At 38.4% G+C, this 23,569-nt stretch overlaps 1 protein-coding gene across 2 annotated transcripts in view; it reads left to right on the top strand.

Annotated features, from left to right (window-relative positions):
- The window catches only part of LOC125232369 (homeobox protein prospero), a 147,866-nt gene that overhangs the window by 104,925 nt on the left and 19,372 nt on the right, over window positions 1-23,569 (top strand). Inside the window, exons 4-6 of one of the 2 annotated variants that reach the window (XM_048138007.1) lie at window positions 15,038-16,791; window positions 16,945-17,525; window positions 20,556-20,710. In XM_048138007.1, the coding sequence (XP_047993964.1) occupies window positions 15,114-16,791; window positions 16,945-17,525; window positions 20,556-20,710 (2,414 nt within the window). In that variant the 5' untranslated portion in view covers window positions 15,038-15,113. Of the gene's footprint in view, window positions 1-15,037; window positions 17,526-20,555; window positions 20,711-23,569 lie in introns of both variants that reach the window. The other variant, XM_048138006.1, reaches the window with a different exon arrangement.

Here is a 23,569-nt window from a genome sequence, read left to right as displayed (position 1 = left end):
GTTCATTGGACAGAAAATAATAATATAAGATAGACTTTAAAAAAGGGTCAAGTAGCCTATAATATTGTGCAATCAACTTGAATAACTATTTTGTTCTTAATGTACTTTAATGTTGCACCGCCTACAATTTCTCTGTTTTGCCCGAAGGTTGGTTGGTAGAGAATGCCTTATAGCATTAAGTCCGCCTTGTGTACAATTGTATTTTGTTTGTGCAATAAAGATTAAATAAATAAATACAAGAAACATCGCTTTTGGTGTCTGAACAGACCGATGTGAGAGCGACATACCCAATACAATTGCTTTGCCACTAATACCCATACCCCTATACCTGTTTGCCACTGACGTGGTATAAAAAAACTAATATAATTTAAGTACTTCTTTCCTTCTTTCCGACCCTGTAAGGAGCAGAATTACGGAATAATTGTTTTTATGTTGAATTGAGAGAATCGCACGTTCAGAACTCAGAAGCTATCGTACAAGCCTTCATGACCTTACATTCAGTCAATCTGTTTAAAAATGTCTAAATATAACATTTGTTTATTATTTCTAACTATATGACAAAGTCTACGGTCACATATCAATCCCAGTCCCTCGAGTAGGGTCCCGCAAGGAGCGGAACTGGGCCTCAATTGCTCCCTAACGAGGAAACAATCTTGCACGCGCTCCGCTTGCGACGGAACTCTAGTCAATCTCGGCGCGCGTTAGGAGGGGGACACATGGGTGAACTGTTGCTCGATTTAAAAAAAGGTTCTGTAAGAGTACAGAACAGGAGATCTGGATACAATTCGAGCCCTATAGGTACATACATACATACATACAATCACGCCTGTATCCCATAAAGGGGTAGGCAGAACACATGAAACTACTAAAGCTTCAGTGCCACCTATAGGTGCAAGTTGGCGGACACATGGGTGAACTGATGCCCGATTAAAAAAAAAATCTAAAAGATCAGAACTCGGGATCTAGGTACAATCTCAAGGCGCTTTAGGAGGGGTACACATGGGTCGTGAACTCGACTGAGTTGAAATCTCTAGTACCTAATCAGGAACTCAGGAACTATGTAGATGATTTGGTGTCCCGCACACCTATATGGGTCATGAACTGTTGCTCAGCTTTAAAAAGCGATACTTGAGACCTAGCTGTGGGTGATCTTGACTTAAGTTAAAACGGGACATGACTGTGGGTTATGGTTATGGTTATGGGCTCCGTTTTCAGCACTTAGCCTCAAAGATAGGGGCCATTGCGTTTTGAGGATTTGAGCCCGTTGTGTGTTCACTCCCTCGCATTCCAGGATGACGTGGGCGACCGTTTCTTCGGCCGACAGGCATCCTCGACATAGAGGGCTGTCGGTCTTACCTATAACATGTAAATGTTTGTTAAGTGGGCAGTGTCCAGTAATGTTGCCTACGATTATTCGTAACGATGCTCTATTCAGAGTTAGTAGGCGCTTTTTTAAGCGCGCATTCGGGTGTGGTACTACTTCCCGGGAATGTCTACAGGTACTGGTGTTTGCCCATTGCTCAGCGTGTTGTGTTCTGGTTTTTTGACGCATCCATGACCTCAGTTGACCAAACGGTAAGGGAAGCATCGGGATTGGCCCAGTCGCTTTCCGGTCCGACTGTGACCATGACTGTGGGTTAAGCATATTTTTCAAACAAACACAAGGCATTTATATTTGAATGTTTAAAGGCAAGGTCAAGACAATAGTTGAACTCTGTGCCTACTTAGGTACAGCTTCGGCGCAAGTAAGGAGGGAGACACATGAATCAAACAAGAATTGTGATTGATCCAACTTTCTAGCACTGACGGATGGCCAGACAGACGTGGCAAATCTTGGCAAAACCACGGAAGTCAAAAAATAAACATAAGTTTTAATGACATCCCAAAAATATTTTCATCATCTTTTCATTTAAATTCGCCATACAGTATAAAAGTCCAGTGTGTCCTCGGCTCACAATGATTGTTTGAAAGGAAGAACCAATTTGTGGCATACATGGAAGTGTCCTAAGTGCAAGTGCAGGGTTCGGGAAGTTTTGACTGCCGCTGGGATGCTCCTATTGCTCCGATTAGACCAATTGAGCCATTACACACATCCTTAGTTGTTTATGTTGTGAGTAGTTTTTATGATATGACAAATTAGTTTGTTTTAGGGCAGTTGGATTACGCTTACCTATGGGTGGAATGATTGATAAACTATGAGCTTAGAACACAACTTCAGAAGTATATCAATGTGTCTATCGTAAATAATTAAGGTAAAATTGTAGGTACATCGCCACACCAGTAGACGCCGCTTCACTCTTAAGTCATAAATGTTATAAACGGGTGTTATATATATATTGGGCATTAGCGTGTCGAACACTAGTAAGTATATTACTTTTACCTTACTTTCAGATCTGCATAGTACAAAAAAAAAAAACTTCATGCTGCCAATTTTATCACATCCACGTGGAGCAAGCATGTCAGTGTGAGAGTGACAGATGTCTTATCCACGTGGATAAGGTAAAATTCGTATGTACCCTGGAACAAAATGTAGCCCCTGGCGCAGCCAGTTTTTTTGTACTTAACTGACAAAAATCTATGAAATTAATTACTTATGTTTACACATCTGCTTCTTAGGACTGCAATAAATTTTACAGTCACATTTTTACACTCGTCAATCATCCTTACCCGAACCCAAATAAACAAGGTTATCATTGTCATCAACAAAAATAACCTTTTGTGACATCGTAAACAAATATTATGACCGATAATGATGGCTTAACGAGTTGCAATAACAATAAACAAGGGTTATCCTTCAATTGTTACAAAAAAAACGGTCATTTCTTTAGTTTCCATTTGACTAGTAACCATCCTTAGCAAAAAAGGCGTAAGTCATAAGTGACTGAAGTCGAGATACGCCTTTTTGAAGTGAAATAATAAAGTAGTGAACGGAAATATGAGTAATGAGATAAAACTGAATGTTGTTCTTCACAACAATGACTGGTGGTTCTGGCGTGATAAGAAACCCACCAGATGTGGTGTAGAGTTGTGTCGCGTGCGGGTGTGAGTTATGAGCGAAAAGCGGTTATTATTCTACACTAAACTAAAGACTAAAGAGTCGCGATACATAATAAATTAATACCTGTGATTAATACAGATAAAGTACTTATTTAGAACTCCGGTCGTATGTATCGCGTCGTCTCGAGCCTTGTCGTAATTCACGAAGGATGATTTTGAGTTGTACCTACCTACTTATTTGACCGCTTAATAAAGTTTTGGTAAAAGTTACGAGATTAAGGGCCGGTTGCACCAAACCGTCTGTCTCCGTTAAATCATTCGTTAAATTTTATTACATATATGGGAAGTCCCATAGACGTCTGCTGCGTGACGATGATGTGTCTGTCAAATGTGGTTGATGCAACTGGCCCTAAAAGAGGCAACATTTTCTTGTAAACTGGATATTTATGTGATTTTTACCCATAGGTAGGTTGTACGATAAGATGACCAACAAACCTACTTATTAGATCCGTTTTATTTTAGCTACCTTATTTTCATCTTTACAAGATTTATTTAAGGATCGATTTATAACTTTATACGAGTAGCTACATAATATGAAAAACTGTCTCCTATTTTATTAAATCCATCACTCTTATTAGCTAATGCGTAAAGTATGAGCTTGTTCGATTAGCTTTGTAGCGTTGTTCTCACTCGCTCATCTCTCGCATTTTGTACCAAACTTCGTGCAATATTAATTTGTAACCAGATATGTTTTATCAATTTTCTGTGCGACAGACGACGATAAGAAACAGTGTTTCGCAACGGACGATAAACGGGCAAGTGGGCGGGATTTTAATAGTGTTCATTATAGCCTCGATAACATGTCAAATCTTTACTGACCGCTTTATGAGTTTGTTTGAAACTTGTAATAAAAATGTGTTTCAAGAGCTTGAAACTTTGTTTAAATAGTTATGGCTACAAAATGCTATAAACTTCTGTATTTTTACTAGTTGGAGCGATAAGCTTTTCACACGATTTTTTCGTCATGTATTTTGTACCCTATCCTTCATTTCTTTTATGGCCTGACTGACATAATGTGCTATGTACGTATTTACGTAACTCTTTGGATCATAAGAAAACGGAAAACCCGCCAAGTTTGGAGACTTTTAGGTCAAAATTATAAACTAGGTACAACTTTCTACTAGTACCTTCACGTCAATAGATAAGTAATATTGTCCCTAGTTTGTATTTCAAGGTATTTTATCATTAACATTTATGACATGCAATAGGATTCTTCTACCTTGCAACCTACCTACCATTAAAAGGGCTTTAGTTACCATAAAGTAATAAAAAATACGCCATTTTCGCTGTCTCCATGGCATGTCAAATAGCAAATAGCGTAAGTATGTAGAGTAATTAGTATCGCATGTCGCAGTGTCGTGGCCATATTCGTTGTATTGGCCATATGCCGTGTGATACCGGGCAGGTAATGACGGCTAATAAGTGCCTGTCTTCCACGGGGTGTAGGGGTGGGATGGTGAATATATCGATAGTCGATGAATCGTTGGCAAGTATGTATACTTTAGAGCTGTCTCACACACTGAGAAAAAAAAACAACCAATTTTCATGTTCGTTCAACAAGTTTTTTGGTTAAAATAGCGCCTATGTGCTCTTTGGTTCAAACAACAAGTTAGATTTTGTTAAGTGTAACTTACATTCTACAAGTCGATTTTATAAAAGCAACATGACTCATATTGTTTTAAACATAATGTTTGGCTGATTCAATCAAATATCTTTTAACAAGTTTAACCTTGTTGTTCGAACAAATTCGACTTGTATCATCAACGTTGTGATTTATTCCGTTTACTACAATACTTTTGTTTCAAACGGATAAACCCGCAACAAGTCGAACTTGTTAAATTGACAATGCAAATTTCTCTCAGTGCACTAGCGTCTTTTGAGGTTGGGCGCTCAGGTCAGTGCTATAGAGTGACGTCTCTAAGCAGAGTACGTCATCGTTGAAACGAGCAGCATTACGAGTATAAACACTTCATTGAAGCGTTAGATGCACAAACAATTTGAGTTATTAGCATACAAATAGATGTCTTTCAGTGAGGTTTCTGTTAATATTGATAAATGTGTATGAATTGAATATGCATAAGAAATTTTGTAAACGTCCTGAATATTTTTTTTTAATATTCGGACTACAGGAATCATAAAGCTCGATATAAGATTAAAGTCAGTAGGTATGAACTTGGAAAAATAACCTACTATTCTCATACTATTTTTTCTCCGTCACTCGTCACCCACGGTCGTTTTTAGTCATTTAAACAACTATGTTCTGCGATTTTACAGCTAGCTTTCCCTCAATCAAACTATCGACAAATACCACCTGTGTCCCATCCCTACGCGATCTTATCGGCGGTTTTATTCTGGCGATCCAGCGATAAGCTCTGTCCTTCCATAGAAGCACAGTAATGGCCGCACGAACACTTATAAGTTATGCATGCTGATTGCCGCTTCACCCTTTACTGTCCTTATTTTGTCTGAATATTGATTTGTAATATTAATAACCTAACCACAAAATTAAAATTTTGAGAGACCCCCGACCGCGACATATTGGTCCGATTTTCATGAAACATGACTAAGAACACTCCCGACTAATTTAGCTTTGAAACGAAAAAAACTAAATCTTAATCGGTTCATCCGTTCGGGAGCTACGATGTCACAAACAGACACACACACAAACAGACAGACAGACAGACAAACACGTCATTATTATAACACCCCGTCGTTTTTGCGTCGGGGGTTAAAAATATTTATATGACAAGAGTGGGCCATTTTTTAGGGTTCCGTAGCCAAAATGGCAAAAACGGAACCCTTATAGTTTCGTCATGTCCGTCTGTCCGTCTGTCCGTCTGTCCGTCTGTCCGTCTGTCCGTCTGTCACAGCCGATTTACTCGGAAACTATAAGTACTACAGTGATGAAATTTGATGGGAATATGTGTTGTATGAACCGCTACAAAATTATGACACTAAATAGTAAAAAAAAAAAGAATTGGGGGTGGGGCCCCCATACATGTAACTGAGGGATGAAAATTTTTTTTTTCGATGTACATACCCGTGTGGGGTATCAATGGAAAGGTCTTTTAAAATGATATAAAGTTTTCTAAAAAACATTTTTCTTAAAGTGAACGGTTTTTGAGATATCAGCTCTCAAAGTCGTAAAAAGTATGTCCCCCCCCCTCTATTTTTATAACTACGGGGTATAAAATTCTAAAAAAAATAGAGGTGATGCATGCTAATTAACTCTTTCAACGATTTTTGGTTTGATCAAAGTATCTCTTATAGTTTTTGAGATAATTGACATAATAAGTTTATTATATTTGCTACTACGGAACCCTTTGTGCGCGAGCCCGACTCGCACTTGGCCGGTTTTTTCAAAGTCCACCCCACTTTTTTTGTAACATGGGTATTTTTTACAGAATCGCGAGGTCTTTCGATACTGATAGGAGAAAAGTGTCCCAAGATTTCCATACATTTTTCAAACCTTCCATTCCGTTACCGCCATAGAAAATGTATGAAAAAATGGTAACGGAATGGAAAAAAAACCTTAGGACACTTTTTTTCTCCTATTAGGATTGAAAGAGCTCGCGATTCTGAGTGGAAGCCACATAAAAATTTTCAAGTCCAAAAAAAGTTGGGTGGACAACTTTGAAAACAAAATGGGCCAAGTTCTAGAAAGTATACCTAAAGAAGTAAAATACGTCCATAGACGGTGGAGAGCGAGCATCATCCTCTTTGCGTTATCCCTGCATTTGCCACGCACGGCTCACAGCCTGGGGTCCGCTTTGACAACTGGCAGAGAGGAGGTGGAAAACAAGCAAACAAAATGAAATCAAAATGACAGAGAATCTGAAAGTTCCAGCAATCAATAGAGGTATCTTCAATCAGTCTACATAGCCGAACTTAACATTTTTATTGGATTCCTACGTACCATCTTTGTCCACTGTCTTTTTGATACGTTTTTTGCACTTAATGTATTCTTTGCTTGGCCACATTTCTCACCGTATTGTATTGCATAACTTCATAGAATAAAACGCGCTGGCTTATAAAGCGAGGCTTCCATCAAATCATAAAAGTTACAATGTTTGCCAAGAGCGATTGTTGAATGAAACCATGTCCTCGTGTAACTAAACTATAAAATATACATCTTGTAATGTAACTTAAGACATGATGCTTTGCAGTCTAGAAATATATCTATGTATTTACAATTAGGATCATTCATTTTTCTGTGTTTAATCAAAAAAACCGCCATGATTAATGACATTCGAATACTCGTATCGTTACAACAAACAACAATAAACTGTTTACATTAATATTGACGAGACCTTAAACTTTACAAAGCAATTAATCCAATATTTATACACGATATAATTTATGATTCTTTACCGCCGCTGTCCGCCATTTTGAATCTCGTTCGATATTCGAGTCTTCGCGCGCTTTATCGGATAATCTAGCATGTCTAAGCGCTATTATTGGACTGGCCTTTTGCTTATTAAATATGTAATGGTCACTTTTAATGCCCAGATATAATGATAGGGTTCCTTTGTTCTATCTAGGCTTTTATGTTGTCCAAATTTTAGTACCTACGGCTGATAAAGGCAATCTTTACGACTGAGGTGCGACTGAGTAACTTCCATTTGTACCTACCTAATAGAAATTCGTCTGTTTTCACGAGCGTCCAGTTTTTTTTTTTTTTATCTAGCCTATAATTGTGTCCTACTGCTGGGCAAAGGCCTCCCCTTTCTTCCGCCACTCATCACGATTTGCCGCCTGCTCCGGCCAGTTTTATCAGATGTAAAATATAATGGTGATAACCACTATAAAAGTGATAACCACTTTTCATGGTACACAAGTAAATAATTTTTTTTTATTAAAAAAGCGAATTTTTACAATGATTATCAAGAATGAAGCTGAAGATGGATACCAGGGACCGATTTTTGAATCTCGAACGCATGAATTCGCCGTTAGAAAGTCTGTGGAAAACGACGTAATGTTCCCCTGTTCGGCAAATTATAGTGTTAGTGATATTTTGTTTTAATTTAATCAAAAATAATTATGAGGTGCTCTCTAAAATCTCATTGAAATGGAGCAAAAACTCGAATACGAGTTTCGATTTATTACTATTTTATTGGACGACTGAATTGGTTATGTTGCTTCGTCCAACTCAGTGAACTTGAACAATTCTTCACATCTAAGCGATCTTAGGTTATTTAAGATCTCATTGATCAGTTTGCGAGACATACTTTTTCTTCCAACTCGACTGAATCCAATGACATGCTCCTTAAGATTGCAAACAGCTGCTTGCTTCCTTTGCCCATACACCTTAAACTATCTAATAGTATAAGTAACAACAATTTATATTCACACCCGACATTTCAAACTTGCCATCCGTTAAGACAATTTGCAATACCAATAATAATACCACAGCACCACATGGTACCGAAAGGGGAAGTATAGGAATGCGTGGGAACCACTCACCCCCACAACCCCTCAATTACACCATTTTCCTCTACAACGACGTATGTACGTAGTAAATGTAATGGGGTAAACTCCATTTGAGACTGGGGCAACTTTAAAGACCGGTGACTTATGGCAACTGACCATATGGTCAGAACGGTGGAAGATGATTATCTAGTAATTTTGTGGAATAATTTATGTGGTTATTTATTTATGATTGCTTGGCCATAAATTTCTAAATTTACATTCTTAAAAAGTGTTTTCCCGGATGTTTTGTTATAAGTAATTTTCGAACGTAAGATTTTATAGGTTTTCATAAAATTACCTAAATTGTAATCATTCTAAAATAGAGACCTAAAAAAAAAGGAAACTACAAGTCATAATTTATAACTTATAAATAGAAAAAAATATATTTCAAATCACGACAAATGGTATTTTAATGGTCGATGGTACCCAGTAAAATATTAAATTATAGCATAATTTGTATTTTGCCTATCATTTATATGTGTTGTACTGTGTATTTGTAGTTCTGATAGAGAGGTAGGTATCTATACCTATAATGTATGTAGGTTCTACAAAATAAGGTAGCTATAGTCTCTATCTTTAGGTATTTAAAGAAATGTAACCAAAATGTACCCTCAAACGGCTCCTTATACCAGTTGAGAGTAAATTAAAAACATTACACGACTAAATAAGAAGGCAGACAACAAGAAGATAGATCGCTCAGTGATAGATCCACTTTATTTGGTTGGTTAATAAATGTTGTGACTACCCGAAAATGTACCAATTATTGGTCTACGTTCTTTTAAATACCTAAAAGTACAGAGTTTTGTCGTATTTTAATACCACAAAACCTGTATAAATACAGCTCGCCTTAAAAATGCCTGTTGAAAAATCTTTTCCCATACTAAACCTGCACTTCCGCGCTAGCACCTGGTTTCCAAAGGGCGGGGAAAGCGCTTCCGTCGACTTGTCGACATTCGTCACGGCTAATTACATATCAAACATTTGTACCTATACATTTTTTACCTTATTATGAGGGAGTAAAATTAAAAAAAGATGTGGTTAATATCGATGTGAAATAAGTTAAGGCAATCTTCGTCTTATTACAAGGGAGTAAAGTTTATTGGTGGACATAATATATGTTTTACGTAGATTTGGCTGTGGTTGACCACTGTCGACAGTGATATGTCGAAAAGTAGTAGGTATTAGAGTTCAATAGAAACTTTTAATACCTATCAGTGGCGGCTGGTGAAAATTTCTGCTAGGCAACACTGAGCAAAAAGAAACCTACCTTAACATTCATTCGTTGCAACAAGGTGAAAAAATGTACACATATTTATGAACTCGACTGTACAAGTGTACACAGATGTAGAAAGAATGAGATTTATTTTTATAGTTGTCTTGATAAAATTTTCGTTCTATTTCTCTGTTCTCAAGCTAAACCATCGAATGTCGATAAATCCTAAACACCGTACACAACACTAGTGGTGCCCTAAGGGTGAGTAGCAACAGGTCGGCATGCCTGTGCCCGCTTTGAACAATACTGGCTATAGTTTAGTCTTGGGGGCCGTTTACTTAGTGCTAAGATCTAACATTTTCCAAAGAGGTGGATATGGGTTCGAATCTTAACGCTTTTTTCAGCCACCATCCCAAGGCAAAAAGTTACTAACTAACCAATTTACTCGTATTTCTTGAAAATATTAGACAAACCGGACTTGTCGCAATAAAGTATAATTTCCTATAAAATCAATTTTTTTCTTAGGATTAGGAAACTATTTTTTATGGGATAGGAGGCAAACGAGCAGACAGGTCGCCTGATGGTAAGCGATCACTGCCGCCCATGGACACCAGAAACACGAGAGGTGTTGAGGTGCGTAGCCGGCCTTTAACTAAGTTAAACTAACCCCTTTTAAAACACAGCAAACTGCGGACGAAAACGCAGATGTGCAATGTGGAAATGAGAAGATGTATAGGTACCTACCTACTTAAGTACTTGGTTGTCTACTCTGGGGACTTCTTGATTACTCGTATTTAGACCAAAAACGTACGAAAAAAGATATATATTTCCAAAACTTAGCAAACTTAGCAATATTTCATATCTCTCCAAATATTTTCCCAATTTACTGGCCAGTCCACACCACCGTTCAAATTCCTCCACATTGTTGAAAACTAAATTACACCCCACTTAATTATAACTTAAAGTATAGGAATTGCAGTAGGGTCACACATTGCTTATTCATGGTGCCAAATAACCGGAACACATAACTATAGAGGGGAGGTTTTTATGGTGCGATATGGAAACTATACTAAAGTTATTCGCTAGGTGTGCTGGCGCTGCTTTCATTTTGTGGGTTTTTTAATCAAATGAATGTTTGACTTGCTCATCCGCGTATTATTTGACAATCAGCGCCACTCAATCACGCAAGTATCTAAATCCTATTTTAGTTCCTGAAAAGAGTTAACGATTATTTTTTATATCAGTTATCTATCTGAACGACTTTAAAAAAAATACGACGCACAGAGGCAGACGAGACGAGTTAACAAATGGAAAAATATTTTTACAACTGTGTTTCAAATTGCTAGAAGGTTGAAAAGGTGTTGCTAATGTGTTGCCTAGTATTCAAGTTGGCGTTGACAAAGCGAATTTATTTAATCCTCAACCTGCAATGCTATTACCACAACACCAGGTCATAATGTTATCTTCTTTATCCTAAAGCAACCAAGAAAGAAAGAGATAGCATTATTACGACGGCTAGTACATCCATAGGTGTTTTGCAACCAGTCCATCGACCTTAATAGAAACCTGAGCATAAAGCACCGGAAACACCGGAACAATATGAGACGCTCCAGCGACGCCATTTTGTTCAATCTCCACCGAAATGACCACAAATTACAGGCGAACTTCATTACAATGACTTTTTGGACACCCTGTATACTTCTACACAACTACACTCAAATACCAACCCTAAACCTTAGATCCTAAAGTTTATATTTCATTGGCAAGATTGATCAAGATACGATAATTTGATAGTTAGATGGAGATAGTATTATTTAGTTAAGCAAAAGTGAGTCATATTTGTATGAGTATAAGGAATGACGTTTTTCGCATAGATCTAAGAGTAACTGCTCGTTTGCTGGTAATAGGCACAGTGTGAGAAATGTAGTGGCAATATGTGGAACTAGTGCTTTTTGAAAATTGACAACACTTTTTTTTTCGGAAACTACTCTTACATTTTTGATAAGTTTGACCACATCGGGGATGCAACGCTTCCGAGACGAATGAAAACACATCAAATGTCTAGACATTCAAATAAAGGTCACGTCGCATTTAAATATTTCATCTGTATTTTGAACCATACTTGCGATATTTATGACTTATGACAATTTGGCTGATCACACGATTCTTCAAATGTTGTGGATTGTAAAGCATGCAATCTACAATATTTGAAGAAGCAAGCTACGAGCAAATACATACTCAAGTTGAAGATTGATATCGTCACTACTTTAAAAAAAAAACTTGTATCAATCTTGTATCATTGTGTTGTCTGTCAATGAAAAGAATTCTTGTATTTTTTTTTTTTTTTTTTTAATGTCCAATGTTTTTTTGTGTTGTACAGCGACATAAGCGTCGCCCGTGACGGCGGTCGCAAGTGGCCAGTCACGCCATCGGAAGCAGCCCCATTGATACCATCTCATTGTCATCTAAATTGCGGATGTTGCCAGAGACGCGAGATGATGGAGTTTCCACTACACTACTTATATCTCCAATAAAAATCAGTCAAAAATTGTCCACTGTGTTACGTTTTTTTAGTAATTTTGATACTAGTTTAAAAATTAAGTCCACACAGTTGACCCACAACCACATGACTCTAACAAGGGGGAATATCAGCTTGTGTTAATGAATTCATTTGAAAATGTATCGTAACGTTTTTTACGAATTAAATTTGTATATAGTGTGTATAGTGTAGTGCATCTTTCAGTCATTAGGTCCGAATATGTCCATTGTGTCACGAAGTTTTCCATGGGCCATTTTAATGACTTCAACTGTCCACTGTGTTCACCACTAATTCAATATTTTACGAAAAAGCATAGTCATGCCAGTGTCACTCTCTATGCCTTCAACTATCTCCACCTAAAAAATCACGTCAATTCGTCGCTCCGTTTTGCCGTGAAAGACGGACAAACAAACAGACACACACAATTTCCCATTTATAATATTAGTATGGATGTTCTCATTGACAGATACTTATCCTATTAGCCCACGATTTAATCAAAGTGCAACGGAAGTCCGCTGCGTCACGCTTCTTTGTCGCCCCGGGGACTTTGTTTATCTTTTCTGTCCTACCTACTTGGGAGCGGATTTTTCTAACTACTGGAAAATACTATAACCCCCCTATTCATAAACGTCAAAGCCGATAAAGTTCGTTTGTCTTTTTCTATCACACCAATACGTAGAAAAGGGACAAATGAATATCTAATTCTTTAGAGTACGTTTATGAATAAGGGTGTAAAGATCTAGTACATAAAAAACCCTCGGTTTACAGATGAGTTTACATTATCCTATTTTACAAAATAAAAATAAAAAACTTAAGAAACAAACCTACTTGACTGGTTAGCTGGTAAACAATCTATGAAATGTAGTATAAATGTAATATGTAACAATCAATGCAGAAAATAAAATAAACATGTTCATGATTAAGAATTTTTTATTTGAATTTTAATACTACGTTGAGATTATTATAGGATTGTAAAAACGACTGATATAGTTTATTAAATATAAACTTGCTTTACTTTTAATCTAAAGAGCCGTATAGAGAAATATTTATATTTACAAAGTCTTTACTTTTCTGCTGCAATAGATATACAGTCTGACCACAAAGTAGGAATTAAAAAGTGGCAACATTGTAGTAGTGTCATCCCTCTCAAAACCATATGTGTGAGAAAACGGAACGACACTATGATGTAGCCACTTTTTAATTTCTTTTTTTTTTTTTGGTCAGACTGTACTGTATAGACACAGAATATTCTCCCACATAATTATTGATTTGAAAATGACGAAATTAAGATGTCATTGCCACTTTTTAATCTTTACTCTTTTAGCCTCTGTACATACATATTTTTCCGGTATCTAGGATGCAAACAAAGTGTAATGGAAACGCAGAAAAACCGCGTGTCTCACAGAATAATTTCTGACATTTTTAGCTTCATTGTCCACCGGCGGAGTCACGCTCCAAAAGGAATTAATGTCTGCTTTGTTAGGTGTGTCCATTATCTGACATCTACGTACCTCGCTCCTCATTGGTCGCGAGTGTTAACACGCACGAGATACTTAGGTGGATGTTTTTATAGTTTTGTATGATTTAATGGGTTATCAATATCTGGAAAAAAGAAAAATAATTATACCTTTGCAAAACATTGAGTTTACTGAATATCGTTTCTTCTAGATACTTATACAGGGTGTAACAAAAATGGTGGTGATCCGTTTAAGGGCGTATTCAGTATCGTATTCTCATCAGGAAAAAGTAGGATAAAAATTTTTTTTCGCAAAAATTTTTTTATCTTTGTATGGAGATTCGACCGATTCGCGCGGCCCGGCTCATACAAAAGTGAAAATTTTTTTAGCGAAAAAAAAATTTTCTTCTACTTTTTCCTGATAAGAATACGATACTGAGTATGCCCTTAAACGGATCACCACCATTTTTGTTACACTCTGTAGGTAAATAGAATATGTACTAGAAATCTGATTACTTTGCCATCTATTTTGTGAGAAACATGAACGTTTGAGATGGCCGTCAATGTTAGAGATCTCGCTGAAAATCTTTAAAGGGTTATGAAAATACGATTAAAATGAAATTGATTATCGCTACGAAAAATCTGAGAATATTTTACTAGGTAATATTCTAATTGGAATACCAACACTGTCTTATTAGAAAATACAAGAAATCTTAAAAAGAGAAATATTTTTTTCCCCTATTTTCGTATAGCCATAATAAATCAGCAACTGTGCACGTGCTTTATAAGTTATCTATAATACATGATAGTGTATTACAAATTATAAGTCATTAAGAATTATTCGAACTAATATCTATAATATTTGAATTGATATCGATAGCGGGCAGTTTAGATGGCTTCGATAATATATCGAATCTTTCTAAAATTAACCACGATCGATGTAAGAACTATTTGAGAATATTAGTGACTCGATTGTATCAGTTTCTAAATGACTATAATTTGTTGTTGGTGCCTACTTTTGATAGCAAAATGAATTCAATAATTCGTTATTATTATTCGATATTTTGCTTCATATTTGTAAGTTTTTTACATTTCTTTCATAAATCTTAGTATGTAACATATAAGGAAATATGATAATTTACTATTGGAACGTTGCTACTTTTATGTTTGGATGAATACATAGTTATAATATTCATACTAATACCACACCGAATGCATATTGCACGCCTTTTGATAGTAAGACATTATTCGGTGCGCGTGCGTCGGTCGCAAGGCAGGTGCTCATCGCTCCCCTCTCTTACAGAACGGGCAATGCGGCGCAAGTAGCGCGGTGGGGCCCAGCCCGCCGCCCGCTCGGCCAATCGCGGCGCGCGACGCCGATGATGTCATCGGAGGAGGAGGATACCCCCTACTCAGATAAGCTTCTAAAGAAACAGAAACGCGCCAGACAGCGCGTGGACGCCGGCGAGCCGCGCAATTCTTACTCGACTCTCGCGACGAACGGTCCCGCGCCCGCGCGCTCCGCGATGAGTGGCGGTATTTACGGTGCCATTTTCGAGGGCCGACAACACTTCGGGCTGTTCGGTCCCGGCTACGCGCAGGCCGAGATGCTCAACGAGCTTCTCGGCCGCCCGCCGAAACAGGAGGACGGCAGCGACGAGGCTGCCAGTGGCGGCATTGCTCACAGAGTGCTCAGAGACATTTTACAGAGCCGCAAGGAACTCATGCGGCTCTCGCCGGACAACAATAATGTGATAGCGAATAATAACAATGACGAACCGAAGAACGAGAAGCGGTCGCCCGAGCGGCCGACTTCCAGAGATTCCCGGCCGGATCTCGACGATGCCCTGCTCGCGTTGGACAGTGCCGGTGATTCGCGAACGTCGCCGCCGCCCGCGCCGCCTCCGTCCGAACCGTTGCTGGCTCCCAAGTCGGAGCCCGAGGACCGCGACAGCGACGCGCAGCGCTCCTCCCCGCGGCCGCAGGATGTGAAACGTGCCCGTGTTGAGAACATTGTGTCGACCATGCGCGCCAGCCCCGCGCCGCAGCCGCAAGTGAACGGGTGCAAGAAGCGGAAGCTGTACCACCCGCAGCAGCACGACGGCGCGGCCGAGCGCTACGGCACCAGCCACGGCAGCAGCGCGCACACGGTCAGCGATGACTCGGACGACGACGGCGACCGGCCACCTATACAACAAAAGTTAGTAGAAAAGAATGCTTTAAAATCACAACTTAGAACTATGCAAGAACAATTAGCTGAAATGCAAGAAAAATATATGCAGCTGTGCAATAGAATGGGCCAGGACTCAGAAACGGCCGATAATGATGGCAGTGATGTCGAGCAAACGGAAGACCCCGTTCCTAAATCGGAGCCGCCTTCGCCGGTGAAAGAAATCCCGCCTCCCATTCCGACCAGTGCTCCTCCAAACATGCTGTCGCAAGTCATGAGCAAAATGATGAGCGCGAAGATGCACGCACATGCAGCGGCACACTTCCCTCCGGGTCTCAACGGCACGCTGCCCATGCTCCCACACATCCCACCAGAACACATGCATCCCCCGCATCCGCATCAGCTCAACAATGCCGCAGCCATGTACCTTAACGTCAGCCAGAAGCTATTCCTAGAGCAGCAAGAGGCCCGTATGAAAGAAGCGGCTGAACAACAACAAAACATGCAGCAGCAGAGGCCACAGTCCAACCAGCACTCTCCTCAGCAGCGGCAACTCGGCCAGACGCCCAAGCCTCCCCTGTCCTCAGAATTAGCTGAAAGATTAGACGCAATACGTAGCAATGCCGGTTCAGTAGGACCCGTTTCTGGTGCTGACTTGGAAGGTCTAGCGGATGTTTTGAAAAGTGAAATCACATCGTCACTGGCTAGCCTCATCGACTCGATCGTGACTCGCTTCGTGCACCAGCGCAGAATCATGGGCAAGCAGTCGGAAGCGGCGGCGGCGGCGGCGGACCAGCTCAACAAGGACCTGATGCGGGCGACGCGGTTGCTCGAAAGAAAGTCTCCGCAGCCGAAACCCCCAGAGAGGCCCTCAGGACCGATGCAAGGTAACCCACCCGTCCATCCACCGCCGAACGGCGTGCCCTTCCTGACGCATAACCCGATGCTTATGAATCAAATAAACGGTTCCCGGCCGCCCGGAGCGTTCCCGCTCCACGGCGACGGGCCCGGCCACGGCTCTCACGTGCGGCCTCCGACAGGCATGTTCCAGGCGCCGCCGAAGCCGATGGGCGCGATGTACCCGATGAACGGGCACTTCGAGCGCGAGCCGAACCCGGAGCAGAACGAGGCGCTCAGCCTGGTGGTGACGCCGAAGAAGAAGCGGCACAAGGTGACGGACACGCGCATCACGCCGCGCACCGTCAGCCGCATCCTGGGCGAGGGCGTGGGCCACTCGCCGGAGAGCAAGTTCCCGGAGTCGCCGTCGCCGCGGCCCTACCACGGCGGGATGGCGCTGCCGACGTCGGTGGCGATACCGAACCCGTCGCTGCACGAGAGCCAGGTGTTCTCGCCGTACTCGCCGTTCTTCGGCGCGGGCGGCGGGCTGGCGCGCTCGCCGCCGGCGCCGGAGCGCGACTCGCCGCCGCTGCCGCACGCGCCGGCGCTGCTGCACCCGGCGCTCCTGGCGGCGGCGCACCACTCCTCGCCCGACTACCTGCGCCACCACCACGCGCACGTGCCGCACCACCTCTCCGTGCCGCACCACCCGCACATGGACGCGCAAGACCCGCACTCCGACTGCAACTCTACAGACCTGCCTTACGACGGAGTACAGCCTACTATATCCTTTTCAAATAGAACAAAACATACTAACCAATTGTCTTTCTTAACCATTACAGCCAAAAAACACATCTCAGATAAAAAACCCGTCACCTACAAAAAAATGCCTACTCATCCACCTACAAAAAACCATGACACAAGTCTTAAATTTATTTCACTAGGAGAAGAGAGCATCAATCTCAAAACAGTTAAAAAAACTACATGAAATCAAGTCGAGTACAAGTAAATACAAGATCGCTTCAAAACAATTCTTATTCTTCTATAAATTAAATAAGTACAATAAAAATCGAAACTTAACAAAAACTATTGAATGTTGAGTCCTTTAACACATTAACATTCTTATTGCATATAATAATTGTTTCAAACTTGAATACCTAATATAAACCATTTATCCTTTTGATTGAAATTACGTACGATGACGATAGCTTGCGGTTTTCTTAACGCGTTTTCCTTCCACGTATTGTTGAAATTTCCTTGAAAAGCCGTCTGAAATCAATTGTTGAAATTTCCTTAAAAAGCCGTCTGAAATCCGATTCTAGACACGCAGTAATATCTTATTTCTTCACGAGGTATTTAACCTTTCGCTTCCTACTTAGCTCGGTAACCCCACAAATGCTGTGGTTACGCATTCGATTCCCACACTATTTCATTTAGTTTTAATTCCGATTACCACGCTAGAAAAAGCAGTCTGTAGGATACTGATATTAAGTATTTTTTTTACGAAAAATAAAAACCTTTTTTGTACATTCTCAAGTGTAGATTACATAGTATACTATATAAAATAAAAAAATACTAAAAACAAAAAATAAATATGTCTATCGAGATACACGTAACAGTTTAATATGTTTAGATTGACAGACATAAAATATAACTGGTTTTTGAGATAATCCAAATTCTAACAACTTGTTTATTTGTAGTTATCAAAAATTTGATAAACCAGTTTCATTCGAATCTGGGGGCCGATTTTTGAATGTCGACGATTCGATTTCGTGAATTTCGTTCAGTTATATCTCGACTAATAACGATTTAAATTGAACTATCAGAATCGAAAAAGAGTGGTCATCACCATTACTGGTCATCCTTTTTCAAAAATATTTCGTCGTGTTCTAGAGACTTTCGAACGGGGAACTCATGCGTTAAAAATTAAAAAATCGGTCCCCTGGGTGGCAAATGTGAAAAGTGTAAACGCAAAAATCGCTCTCCTACACAAATATTTAATTCCACATCTTTTAGCAGGTATGTTCAACCAATTGGAACCATGAGCTAGCACTAGGCCACTCTACAACCATGTCAAAATGACAAGCGGTAAGAGATTTCTTACAATCTGATTAATTAACGTTACTATGACATAGTCCTACAGTGGCCTAAGGTTCAATTGGTTGACTACTGTATAAAATAGTTTATCCTCCACTGGTCGTAACGGGCTAAGGCACATTATAAGATTAGATGCAAATGGATTAGGTCTTTGTGGTGCTTCACCAGTCCGATACAGGATAGGCCGTAATCAGATTTAACCGCTAAGGAACTACGCACACACCGGCCTTGCTACTGTCGAAGAAATGTTACGTTACACAATAATCAGTCCTACAAAGTAGTAAATCGACAGACAAAAAAAATATATAAAATGGGTCAATCCGTGGCAACAGAAAAGTCACGATTTTATGACATGTTCCATTTATTTACGATTCAAGTTCAAGTGATAATTTATCTCTAAATAAGTGTTACTTTCCCGATATATGCATAATTGCATAGATCCTTTAATTTGTAGCTGTAGTTCAAATAAACACTCAATGAAATCGTGACTCACTTTACTTTTACGTGGATGTAACTTTTACAGGGTGACCTGTTTCGCTAATACTAGAATATCGAAGATTGAGAAACATTTTTTCTAATATAGCATTTTTAAGAGCCCATTTAGACGGTATAACTCCAGAACTCGTATACAACTTTTATTACATTGCGGTATTTGATGGCTGTGCTAAATTGTATGTAACCTCAACAGCCCGCAATGTAACTAAAATCGCATGCGAGTTCGCACGCCGTCTAAATCAGGCCTAATGGTTATTCGTACTGACAAAAATTAAAAAAGATTTCGTTTAAATCAAAAAGGCGGGAAATTCTGAGTTTAAATACGATATCGATGTTGGCTCTTACGTTATTTAAATATTTTATTTTATTTATGACAAAAATGGTAAACGACATTAAAAAAAACATTAGTTTAACCTAAGCTATAAACTCAAGATTATTTAACGTTTTTAATAGGATTTAATCCACTATTATGTAATTTTACAATGGCTATGGCAATACCTATCCTGAGACTCGTTAATTTTATCGACGCGATATAATTATAACGATCGCTATCGATGGCCTTGGGTTATCTGGGGTCGAAAAACAACTGATTACTTATAACAACCATTTTAAATGCCACATACAGATTTAATTAATACAAACACTCAAATGATTGATTAAAATATGTTCAAAAATTAGTTCACGGCAATATAACGTGGTAAAAAGCAGGTTTATGAAATACATTAAATAAATAAACATTTTTGATTGAACGTTTACTATTAAATTAACATTTTGCTTTTAAAATGCTCTAATGGTTCCTATTGTTGATTTATTGCGATAAACCCTACATAACAATGAACACATTCAGGTTTTTGACGAAATAATAAAATACAAAAACAAACCGCCTCAAATGATCAAAACCATGATGGCATTTCCTTTAGTTTATACTGTACATACAATATACATTCATAATGAAATGAATGAAGTCGCTTCACTTCAAACTTGCATATTTAAATCCACTCTTACTATTCGCGGAATAGCTTACAAGCTTTGGAGCACTATTCCGAAAAACGATGTTTGGTTGTTTCACCGAATTAAGCGTGTCACCGAATGAGGCGAGTCAAAATACCAGTTGGATTTATCCCAGTACGATGCGACTCAATTATTATTATTATTATTTTTCTTACAAAATGTTACACCGATTTTCCAAAATGTGCACCCAATTCCTTTAACTCCATTGCACTCTTCGACGCTGACGCCGATGCACCTACGCAAGGCGAAGCTCATGTTCTTCTGGGTCCGGTATCCGAGCTCCGCGGTGCTCAAGATGTACTTCCCCGACATCAAGTTCAATAAGAACAACACGGCTCAACTAGTCAAGTGGTTCTCCAACTTTAGGTAAGTCTTTATACTACTTATTTATATAAACTGAAATAGATATAGATACCAAACACTAAAGAAAATGCGATCAAGCTGATGGCGAAGCGGGTCTTCAGCTATCGCGGCTGACGTGCTAAACCATTACACCACCCCAACCGCCGTGGTACCCATCGAAAATTCTCTAGTGTATGTTATCTCTCAAGGCTAGGCGCCTTTGAGTTTTTAAAATGTACAACAAGTTGCGAAATTGCATGGAGATTATTAATGAATTCATTGATAATTTCTCCATGTACTTTTAGAGTTCAGTGTACAATGTAGGTACAGGTTGGCAAAAAAAGTAAAAATTCAGACAATATGAAATAAAATATGGTATGAAACCCTAATAAAAGTGACAACATCGTAATGTCGTCCCGTTTTATTACATATTTATTCGAAAGAGAGAACTATAATAAAGGTTGACAGTTTTATATATTTTTTATTTTTGTTGCCGTACTGTACGCATTTTTTTTTCAGCTAGATATGTTTTAATAGTACATTACATCAGAGGCCGGGAAAATGAGGATTTCCGGCCAAGTGGGTATATACGGCCGAGCGAGCGTGCGAGCGAGGCCGGATAGGGATACGAGGCCGGGAATCCGTTTTCACGCCGAGGCATGTATAGTGCTTTTCTCAAACATACAATGAAATAAAAAAAATGCTCTAAAAGACAATATTTTATAAAAAAAAAGTTACTTTGCAGGCCTTGGCCTAAAAAATAATATGAAATCCCTTTACAGTCCTCTCGAGTTGTTGCGCCCAAAAAGCGATACTTCCCAGCCCATTTTAAGGAACGTAAAGACAATATTTCATTGCATGTTTGAGAAAAATTTGTTTTTACACTAAATTACTTAGTACATGGCGGCCCAAAAATAAATATGCAAACATTTTTTGATGTAATATTTTTATTAGTATTTAGTAGTTTATCTTTAAAATGTTCCATTTCAGTCTGCATTATACATATAAACGAAGCTTGTGTAAAATATAATAAATATATATTAAAAATTCATCTCAGTGGAAAATGTTTAGCATATTTTGGACCATCATAAAAATGTTGTAATATTTTTATAGGTAAAACTTTTCCCGATAACAGATTGAGTAATCAGTGAAAATATTGTTGATGCCAAACGAGTAAATAACATACATATGTACATATATACATACATATATATTTTGTACTTTCCGTCCTATTTCTGATTCTTCAGGGTTTTTACACTGCCTCTTAAGTAGGTTATAAGATATAATTATTTGTAACGGAAATACCAAACCTCGGGTTTTTATGCATTTCAAGTAAATAATAATATAATATGCCTACGAAAAATATAATAATGTACTTCTTTAAAACCACACAGTTTTTTATCAAAGCTACTCATGCGTATAAATTGATAATTCGTTAAAACAGGAAATACTTAAAAATATGAAGTTATTGTACCTAATAATTGTCAGAAGGAAAAACAAACTAAAGTTGTGTGATAATGACATGTCGGACAATTGCTGATTTAGGTAAAAAATAAAATTAAACTTTAGATGCAGCTGCTTCAATTCCATCAATGTAGTAGGTAGATTAGGTATATACATTTTAAAGTATGTAACTATTTTATGAAATACCTACTAACAATATTCTTATGCTATTTAAGCCAAGTATAACTTATTATTTTTGCCCATACCTACCGGAAAACAGATATCTATATCGAGACCGTCAAAAAGATATTTTATTCGAGTAAACATTCATAACAAGTTATTTAAGAACTTAAAATGATTAGTCCTAACACCTTTTCTTAAAATTAAACTGCACCAAAAAAGCTAGTCCTTAGGTCCTTGATATTAAAGTTAATAATTCAGTTGTTTCTCGATATTTCATATGACAGCTAAAATTTGTAAAATATTACCCTTTAATAGGGTAAAACGATTGATTAATCCCAATCTGTGTAGTTGGAATCTAATAATAATGCTAGGGTTGTCAATTCACTATTTCCTGTTTACACGCGGGGTGCCACCCCTGGATTGCGTGTAAGTAAACAAATTAGAAAAGGAAACGGGTGTCTTAAACGGTTATGGAGTGAAATGTTTGAAAATTTATGGCATAAAGTTTACTGTTAGATGAAATAAAAAGAGAAAATGTACCTACATTGAAGAATTTTAACGAATAATTCGCGATTAAGTAAAAAAAAGAAAATTTTTTTTTTTTTACACGAGTGTCAGTTCAGTTATATTTATGTCAACCTTTTTTTCTGATGCTTCCTTATTAAACACTTGCGTAGCACTTGTAGCATCTTCGTAGCTATCGTAGCATTTCGTAGATCTGCTACAAAGTGTAGACAATGTTATAGTTACCGATGGGATACCTACTGTTTTTGATACATGGTATTTTTTTTTTGTTTATGGTCAGAAAAAAACTCAGTTATTCTAGTTTGAAAGTACATTGACTATGTGCATTATATGTAATAATTTGAACCTAAGTGAAAGCTTAAGTGTAGGAAAAATCCCATGTATTGATCGTGAGGCAATTTCCTCGTTATCAGAGATAAAGCTCACCTGCCCGACACGTGCCAGATAAGTCACCCTTCTTTGTATCAATATGTACATAAATGGATCATACGAATTTATTTGCTTTACGTATTTTCTCAGTATTTATTTTAACGGTGTGTTTTTAATGTTTTTTTTTTTCATATTTTTTTGAAGTATAATTACACATATGAAAAAAAAGTGAACAAGGCCTCTCCTTAAATCGTATGGCTGGAATCATTCAATGTGTCTCAAAACAATCGGTTTCAGGTTTTTTTTATATATGTACCTATTAGTGATTCCAGTCCCCGCGAATGATAGGGCAAGTTGATATTT

Source organism: Leguminivora glycinivorella, chromosome 13 (genome assembly GCF_023078275.1).
Source record: "Leguminivora glycinivorella isolate SPB_JAAS2020 chromosome 13, LegGlyc_1.1, whole genome shotgun sequence".
NCBI classification, from domain to species: domain Eukaryota; kingdom Metazoa; phylum Arthropoda; class Insecta; order Lepidoptera; family Tortricidae; genus Leguminivora; species Leguminivora glycinivorella.
This window is presented reverse-complemented; position numbering and strand designations above follow the sequence as displayed.